We start from the raw sequence: 9,900 nt of genomic DNA on the forward strand, positions 1-9,900 counted from the left end.
GCTCTTCCAGAATGACATGTAAAGAAAGCTTGAAGACTGAGTATCTTTGTCTTGTCATTCTTCTCATAATGCTGTATTATTTTTTATCATAATATGCATATATTTTAGTTGTATCTGCTATCATTGTAACACTCACAATTATCAGTTAAATTCATCTTTAAATATATTTGCTACAGTGCAGTGTTTGGGGAAAGTTACATTCTTAATTATGTAAGTATTACTAAGTTTTTTGAAAGTTTTTAGGATGCTGAACATCTTATTGAGAAATTATTTTCTAAATTAATTTTGTTTTGTATTAGATTATTCTTTCTGTATCGTTAGATTTTAGGCTTTTTAAAAAACCACAGATTATATATAAATGATTTTTTGCTGGTATTTGTTTTATGTTTAATTTCATAGAATGATTTTGATAGATTTTAGAAAATTGTTTTGTTTTTTTCAAAAGAAAAGGTTCTGTCATTTCTCTTGCAACAATAGTGTGTCACTTTTCTGTATGTTTCATTTCTACAGCAGTTGTGCAAATGAGAGTAGTTGAAATGTGCTTATATAAAGACAATCTACATGTACTCATTTTTAAAAATATCCTAGAACAGTAACTGACATTTGATGCATATCAGAAACATAGTTTAAAAATAGTGGTGTCCAAGCCCCACCCCACCTTAGGCTCTCTGAATCAGACAATCTCCAGAACATGCTGAAAAGCTCCATAGGTAATCTTAATGCATACCAAACACTGAGAACTATTATCCTAAACATTTCTTGGTGTTCTTCCTTTGGGCTCTTGATATGTGATATGTAGCCTCTATTTTTTTTTTTTTCCTTTTGGCCGCGCCACGCAGCTTGCAGGGATCTTAGTTCCCCGACCAGGGATTGAACCTGGGCCCTCGGCAGTGAAAGTGCAGAGTCCTAACCACTGCACTGCCAGGGAAGTCTCTCTGTGGGCTCTTGATAAATGAAGCTCTTGATATAACTTTTCACTTTTTACTCAGAGATTTTGAGTCTTTAGAACTTGGCTAGAAATACCACCAAATAAAAAGAAATTGTACTTTAATGCAATTTCTGTAAATTCTACATTTTTACTCATTATGTATGAACAATACTGATATTTAGTTATTGGAGCATTTCTTGAGACAGTGATATGGTCTACTCTCTGTCCTCTACAACCCCTGCCCGCCTTCACTGAACAGAGATTTGGTGTATTTGCTTAAGGAATTTAGATAATTATCATGAAAACACAGTAATCATTCAGAAATAGGGTATTTAATTTCAAGAATATACTGAAATGAACACCATGGATGTGAATCAGATATTTGGATTAAAATATCTGGCCATTATTTCAAATGCTGGAAAATTCTTGAAATCAGAATACATACAGCTGTAAAGATGAATAAAATAATCTCTTTTAAGTTTACAGTCAAGTGGGAAAGACGAGCGTGAATGCCAAGTGTTATAGTGGAGGAAGGAAAGAAAGGAAATGCTGAGCAGTCAATGGAAGTTGAGTGGACAGAGAACGGGCTGTTACTCCCTTGGATAGGCAAACAAGAGGAGATGGCTAATGGGAGGAATTTGTACACAGCTGACTGACGTAGGGAGAATAGAAAGTCTGAAAGGTGGTGGCAGAGATAGGAATCAAAGACACATCTAGCACTATCTATACCACCTTGAATAGTCCTCTACCTTTAGCCTGTGCCGAAAGAGTGGGATTAGATAGCCATGTTTATAATCCAGGATCTCACACACTCAACTACAGTTGACTGCTGAAGGGCAGGGATTAGACAGCCACACTTGTAACACATGATTCCATACTTGTGACCACTGCTGACGAACACCTTACCAGGGAGAAACAATTCTTAGGCCAAACTGAGCGACTTTCTTAAGAATTTGAGCTATGAAATTCAGAGACTTCCTAGGTATTGGTGTACAACATGGAAAAGATCATTTAGATCTGGTCCAGAGTCACTGAAGCAAAAGCCAAAGTCTAAAAGAAATAGTGAAGAAGCACAGAAAGCTGACCTGTAGAGCGAAGCAAGGGGATGAAGCAGGTTTGCAGAACCAAGCGACTGAGGCCCTGTGAGAGAAGTGGCTTGGTTTCTGGCTTTGCAGACCTTTCTTGAGGTCACACAGCTATGCTTCATTTCCTTGTTCTGGATGCCAGTGATTTTTGCCTATTAAATTCTTACAGTAAAGCCCCCTTTCCTTTTTCTTTTCTTTCTTTTTTTTTTTTTTTTGCTGTGCCGTGTGGCCTGCAGCATCTTACTTCCCCAGCCAGGGACTGAACCCGCAAATTCCCTAAATCCACCTTTTCTTAAGCAGGCTTGAGTCAGTTTCTGTTGCATGTGTTTAGGCAGTTTCAACTTAGAATCCTAAGTTCTGATCCTCAGCGATTGAGTATATGGAGGTGCCATTAACTGCTAGGCAAGATAAGGGGGAGGTTTATGGAAGAGAAGACTTTATTTTGTATGTGCTGAATTTGATCAGTGGTGAGATACCTATGTGAAAATGTCTAGCAGTAGTTGGAAATGGGGACTGAAACCCAGCAGAGGTTAAAGCTAGAGAAACAGATCTTGCAGCATAAGGCTAATAGTTATTGTGATCGAAATGATTTAGGCAACCCTGGGAGATGGTACAGAAGAACAAAAGATGAGGACGAAATCTTGGGGGAAGTGCATTTTAAGAATGAGCAAAAGACAGAAAAGGAGATGGAAAGTGATAATAGGAAGAAAACCAGGGTGATGCAAGTTTCACGAAGACAAAAGTGGCTTTGTACTGATCACGTGGTACAGAGAAATTAGATAGGATGCAAATCAAAGACAACATTGGGTTGAGTAATTGGGTTGGGTAATTAGAGCATGATGAGCCCCTGAGAAAGGCAGCTGCAGTAATAATAGTGGGAGTAGAACCCAGGTGGATATGGTTTGAGTAGCAGATAAGACATGAATACTACCATTTAGTTTGAAAAGCAGAGTGCGTACAGCAAACAAGATCATTTTATCAAATATCTAAAAGGTATAAACCACTTTATTTCTTGCTTTTTTGCTTCAAACTTGAAACTTTGTTAAGTGATGAGCATAATAGAGTCTGCAACACTGTAATTTGAGCTGGATCTTAAAGGATGATTGCTAAGAGGAAAATGGAAGGAAATGTATAACATGTATATGATTGCAGATTTGCTCGTTACAATTCAGATGTGCAGAAGAAGGGGAATTTTCCTAAGAACTCTTGCACCCAGTGGGAAGTCTAGAAAAAAATTAACTTTTAGTCCTAAGCACTTTAAAACCTCATCTGATACAAAGCAGCTAGAATTTATATAAGGTAATGCTTAAACATTTTGAAAATTGCTGTCTTATTTCTACCCTTTGTCTTCTCTCTAAAATGCTGTCCACATATATGGGGAGGAGAGGAGGCTTGCATGACAAAATGGCATCAGGGAAGACACTGTCTTCACTCTGTTCTCTGGGCATCCTGCTGGCCTTTCATGCAATAGGCAACAGCTTGTAAAATATGTGATCAGGTTTTCCTTAGCCTGGTCAGAGCCCAGTAATTCTTGGCTGTGGCTTCACCTTAGTTCTCTTGGATGTGGAGAAGAGAGCTCTGAGACTTCTGCAGAAATGTCTCAAGCAGTGCCGTGTAAGTCAGGTTGCAGGTTTAGCACATGCCACTCCACTGCAGGCTCCAGATAAGCCTACTTCCCATTTACCGATTTGCTTCCCACTCAGCTACCTTGTCAGTCTCCCCTTGGGAGAATATAGGAACTTGTGGGTCCCCTCTGTAGCACAGAGGAACAGAGAGTAGCTTGGGAAAGCAAACTGCATTAGGAAGGTTTACTTTGATATGGCTATGTCCTAGCCTGGGAGTATCTGTTTCAGAATCCTGTGGACTCCTCTGCTACCCAGCATATTATGGAATACTTCAAAACAATGAAAGCTGAATAGAAACTGCTACATTAAACAACATGAATGACTTGCACTAATATAATGTACAAAAGAAGTCTGACACAAAGCGTATATATACTGTATGATTCCATTTATATAAAATTCCAAAACATGCAAAACTACTCTGTGATGTTAGACATCATGATAGTGGTTGTCTATTGGAAGATGGTTGGAGGTGGTTCTGGGGAAGCTTATGGCATTTACTATCTTTATCTGGGTCCTGGTTAACACAGATGGGTTAGCTTTGTGATAATTCATCTCGCTATTCACTTAGATACTTCCATTTAAAAGAAGTATATATTAAAGAAACTAATTTGAAGAATGAGAAAACCAGAGCATTGGTTTTTAAAACTTCAGTGAGATTAAAGATGACCTGGATTGTAAAAATGCGGATTCCCCAAACTATCCTCAGAAATTGATTCAGTAGCTCTCACTCTAAGAATCTGTATTTTTAACATTTGCCCCAGGTGATTCTGATGCTCCATACTTTAAAAAATGCTGATTTAGTATCTTCAGTTTAAACTATCTTTACTCTTTGGACAGATGTTCAGATGTCTGTGACAGAAGTCTGTCATAGTGTTTCTCAAGTCTGAGTTTATTGGCTATCTAATTGCTAGGAGTAGCATTTCCTCACCACCTTAATGTTTTCCAAATGTAATGACAGTTGTTAGAAATGTTTGTATTTTTTCCTATACCATGGTTTTCTTGCACTCATTGAATTCTGCAGTTTTTTAAATTTGATCAAAAGACAAAATTTTTTTAAATTTCCTATTGCATTTTTAACACTATAGATATGACTTTCCTCAGACACACAACTGTTTTTTAGATACAGTTAATTATTTCTAGCTGTATTCAGCATGTAATAATGTAAAAGAACTTGATAAAAAAAAACAGCTAGTCTTTATATCTGCAGAGGAGAGATCTTAAAGTGGAAAGAAAGATCTGAAACATGTAGCAAACACTGAAAACTAAAGTTTGATAAAAGCTAATAACTAAGAGTAAAATAAAATTCCTCTCTCTGAAAGCATGAGAATGGATTTGGTAAGGCATTTAGGTCTTTTCTGGCTCAGTAGCTCTAGAACATTAAGTGCGAATCATGGCTCATATAATTTATTCACATGTTCTTCCCATTTCATAACCACCACCACCATCTGTGCCACCCCCTCACCACCACCACCCCAGTTTCCCCAGGGAGTATGGAAGTGTAGTATGAGGTGCTGAATATAAGGAAAAACCTGTTAAACTTTAAGAATCATTAAGTAGTGAGTAGGGCATATTTAATTCTTTAATCTATTAAAGGAATGGACAATGACAGATGTGGGGTTTTTTTGTAATGTTAAATTTTTTGAATAAATACAGCTATGATTTGAGGAATTCACAGTACTTTAAGTGAAGGCCAATACTTTGACAACTGGAAAGCTATCACCTTTATTCCTCTCTCAACATTTAGAGATGGATGGTTTTTCCATTTAGACTGCAGAACTTAAAGTCACCTCTTTAAATTGTTCACATAAAATTTTTTTTCTCACACTTTGCCCAGCTTTAGCAGTAGTAAATCATTCAGATTAAACAGTTAAGTGGTATGTAAGAATTAATTTGTGAACATGGGTGTGTAATCAAAGGATCGTGGTGTTCGTTGCCTCTTCATAGAAATTTTAATTTGAAAACAGGATTGACCACAGACAACAGTAATTGTTTGCCATCAAATCATGAAAATGTTATTGGCATCCTCCAAAAGAGAGAATTATCTTTTTTAAAAGTTCACTGGCAGCACTGACTTGTTTGGAAAGTATACATTTATATGTATTTGTATATGTTTATATATATTTGCCTGTATTTGTGAAATTGTATCAATACCCATTTGTAAAATACCTAAAATACTTTTTCAACCTCTAAACCCCTTGACAGTCCCTGGAATCTGCCACCTGAAACCTTTTTACCACTTCATGACAACTTTCAGTTAGGATACCTATAATGACCTTTCCTTGTATGCTGCTTTACTCTTTGGGTATATTTTCTTTATAAAAAGAAATTAGTTCCTTGATTTCCTTCTCCAGGTGTTCAAATTTTAGTCCCTATTTTGCTAAATTTCTTTGAAAAAATTACACTACTCAGTTTTTCACAATGGACAGTCATTCACAGTTTAGTATCTCTTTTCATTGTTCTAATTTATGAAAGAAAATTTAATAGACAATAAGATGTAATCTCCGTGAAGAGTAATAAGACAAATATATGAAAATTAAAGCTTGTTTTTCATAGATATTGACCTACTGGTACAAGAGTAAGACCTGCATTAGATGATGGGCTGCAAGCTTCTCCATAACCTGGTGTCCAGTAATAATGCCTTTTAAGGCCATTGGAGACTTCTGCAAGGTACACGTGTCCATCCACCACAAATGGCTCCACATCTGTATTGTCTGATTTTAGACGGCCCATGTGAATTAAATCTGAATATGCCTAGGATTTTTAAGAAAAACTGTATCATTAAGAAAATAGTTTATTCATTTTACAGTGCTTAAACAAATTTCAACATTCAAATTAGATGTGATAATTTATAGTTTAAAATATTCTGTATAACACTGCTGAATTTTAGTATTTTGCAGGCATTGTAGTTTTTATTCATTTAATTCCACACAATGTAATTACAATCTTGCAAAACTTATTTCTACATTTTAACGTTATTAGGCATGTTTTCTTGTTTCATGACTCCCAGAGATAACAATTCTATGTATTACCAATTTTGTGGACCAAAGGTCTCATGGTCAAAATTATCAAGTCCTAAGGTGACTGACTCATAAATGAGGATGGAGTGCTGTTGTATATGCCCTTGAAGATCCGATGACAGCCAGGGATCCATTTTTCAGAAAAATAATCACAGATTTTGGCATACAACTGTATGGAGTTCATGGACCCCCGAAGGTAATCTACAGATTTAGGCTTAGAGAGACCATTCCCATAGTATGAGATGCTGGCCTGGCTGGCCACTAATTATTTCTTCATTGTAGAATTTTCTTTGTATATCTCTTATGGATCATTGATATCTACATAGAAGTGTCGTACAAACATGTTAAACTAGTTTGTCAGTAAGGTTGCGATTATAGAGAAAGGCAGAAATTAGACGGTAAAAGATTCAAAAGTTTAGTTGCTTTCTGCTGTAGCTTGTCATTAGTAGTTCCAACTCAGCCTCTAGTGCACAGAATGTGGATATGTTTTTCTGAAATCAAAGATTTTTTTATTTTTATTTTTTTGCGGTACGCGGGCCTCTCACTGTTGTGGCCTCTCCCGTTGCAGAGCACAGGCTCCGGAAGCGCAGGCTCAGCGGCCATCGCTCACGGGGCCCAGCCGCTCCGCGGCATGTGGGATCCTCCCAGACCGGGTCACGAACCCATGTCCCCTGCATCGGCAGGCGGACTCTCAACCACTGCGCCACTAGGGAAGCCCAAGGATTTTTTTTTAATAGTGTACATTTTATTAGCCTTTTTAGTGATAGAATTCTGGTTAGTCTTTTGGCAATTTTTGAGAATTCTAACATATATATATGTTTTTGTTTTGGCTGTCTTGCGTCCTTGTTGCTGCGCGTGGGCTCAGTAGTTGTGGCTCACCGGCTCTAGAGCGCACAGGCTCAGTACCTGTGGCACACGGGCTTAGCTACTCCGCGACCTGTGGGATCTTCCCGGACCAGGGCTTGAACCCGTGTCCTCTGCAGTGGCAGGTGGACCCTTAACCACTGTGCCACCAGGGAAGTCCCCTAACGTTTTTCTTTCTCTTCTTTCCAAATGAAAACTATTTGTTACTATGCTTTTTGTGTGTGTTGAAAGCAGTATCAAGGGTTCTCTGTATTTACATAAGCAACACACCAAATATTTTGACAGCTTTTACTATATCTCTCCAAATTCTGTGTCTTGGTTTAATTATTGGGTAGTAGGTTGGAGATTGTGCCACAGCAAATTTAAAATAAATCAACAATTGTGATTTAAAAAAACCGGAGAAATTGGGACTGTGTAATTCAGTGATCTTTATACTAATATGTAGTAGTTGATATCTTTTCCTATTTCAACCACAAAACTTTCCAGTAGATAATTTTTAGGACTTAACATTAAAATTTATCAAAACTGCAGTGTCTCGTTATACTTTGTAATCACGTCTAAGGCATCTGTATATAACAGCTGACGTTATAGGGAAAACCCCAGAAAAAGCCTCAGTGAAGAAAAAAACTTACCACACATGTAGCTTCATCAAATTTGTTTCCCCAAATGTAGATATTAGAGAGAGTGGGATTTGTTTTCATTGATTGTGAAAGTGCAACAAGTCCTTCTCCCTCTATGTTGTTGCTTACCACTGACAACCTATGGAAAACCAAAAAGTAATAACCCTGGAAACCAACAGTTCCACAAAGAGAATGCATAAGCTAGCAACAGCATTTATTACACACATTTTATTGTGTTAAGTCTTAGCATTAAAGACATTTAATGTATAATCAAAATATTGACCTAATAATTCCTAAAATCCAAGAAACTTAGTTTTCTAATTGGATACTTCATGTACCTAAGTAGAGCTACCTACATTTTGGAAATAAACAGTCTACTGTTTTCTATTTATTATTCAGTAAAGGTTTGGGGTGGATTACAGATATATTTTTCAAGATAAAGTCATCCAAGTAATATTTTCTTCTTTGATTCATTCTTATTTTAGTCTTGATCATATTGAATGATTATAATTTTTCTGTTAGAATTCAGGATAAAATAATAAGAATTTTCTCATTAATTTTAAGCAGTCAGAACTAGAATCATTCTAATTTTTAAAAGACATTACTTTTGAAAAATAGAAAAAATTGAAATGTTTCCTGTAACTTTAATATGTCAATTTAGAAACTGAGTTTTCATATTTCACCATGAATCTTAAGAGGTAAGAGGTTTAAGGTTAGTATTCTAAAAAATTTAAGTTTTTCTGTTATTTTGGTTAAATATAAAACCATACTGACGCTTTAAGGGTCCTGTTGTGTGAAGCAAGAGTGTCACTGAGATAGTTTGCTCCTGCATTTTCTATTCTGTTAAAAGAAAGATCTATTACTTCCAGGGTAGTATTGCTTTTCAGTACATCGGCCAAACACACCATTCCATCCTGAGTTATTTTATTGCTGGGAAAGGAAAAATATGTAGTTATATTTGGAAATATGAAGTATTCTTTTATTCACAGAGATAGCATGCTTGAAAACTTATATAGCAATAAGTACTTTCTATTTTAGTTAAGATTTATTGTAATCACTCAATTTCCAAAAAAGTTAATAAAAATTTGCCATAAAATGTTGCTTCTATTCTGGTTTACATATTTAAATTGCTCTCAAGTTATTATATCGGTATAAGCCAAATAAATACTAAGGCTCAAGATAAAAAGTTGACAACAATGGTTGCATTTTCTAATTTTTGGAATTAGTGTCTAACAAAGAGTCTTATCTACAGTGAATATTTACAGAGATTATTTCCATGATTTAACTCCTGAATTAATATATAAGTTATCACTTACCAGCTTACATCAAGGTAGCGTAGGCTTCTGTTCAGATACAGTGCATCACAAAACTGTTTCATACCACAGTTTTTTATGTCATGCTTACACACATGTAGTTCAACAAGGCACTGATTTTCCTTCAACATGTGGCCTAGATGAACTGTGGACTCTTCCTAAAAATAGATAGTCTTTTTTCTAGAATATAATTTTGAAGCAGTACATGTTTATTCCAAACATGCAGTTATTTAAATTAGCTTTTTAAAAAGATTTTATCAGTTAAGACTATTAGTCTACGATTTGCAATTTGTTTGGCGTGGCTTTTTAAAAAACTCATTTTGCCACAAATATCTTTACTGTCTTAGAAACAGGCAGCAGGCACTTGTAAAGTGCAGTGACTAAGTGATTTAAGAGATGCTGGTTAAAAAAAATCATTACTAAAAAAGCAACAATCATCTCAGCAGGA

At 36.0% G+C, this 9,900-nt stretch overlaps 1 protein-coding gene across 1 annotated transcript in view; it reads right to left on the reverse strand.

Moving 5' to 3' along the window:
- Window positions 1–6,185: 6,185 nt before the first annotated feature.
- Window positions 6,186–9,900, reverse strand: part of LRRC34 (leucine rich repeat containing 34) — a 19,741-nt gene continuing 16,026 nt past the window's right edge. The window contains exons 8-11 of the mRNA XM_007446433.1: window positions 9,456–9,610; window positions 8,914–9,069; window positions 8,152–8,278; window positions 6,186–6,389 (exon numbers count right to left, since the gene is read on the reverse strand). Of these exons, the coding sequence (XP_007446495.1) occupies window positions 6,186–6,389; window positions 8,152–8,278; window positions 8,914–9,069; window positions 9,456–9,610 (642 nt within the window). The remainder of the gene's footprint in view (window positions 6,390–8,151; window positions 8,279–8,913; window positions 9,070–9,455; window positions 9,611–9,900) is intronic.

This window comes from Lipotes vexillifer, unplaced genomic scaffold (genome assembly GCF_000442215.2).
Source record: "Lipotes vexillifer unplaced genomic scaffold, Lipotes_vexillifer_v1.1 scaffold763, whole genome shotgun sequence".
NCBI lineage: Eukaryota > Metazoa > Chordata > Mammalia > Artiodactyla > Lipotidae > Lipotes > Lipotes vexillifer.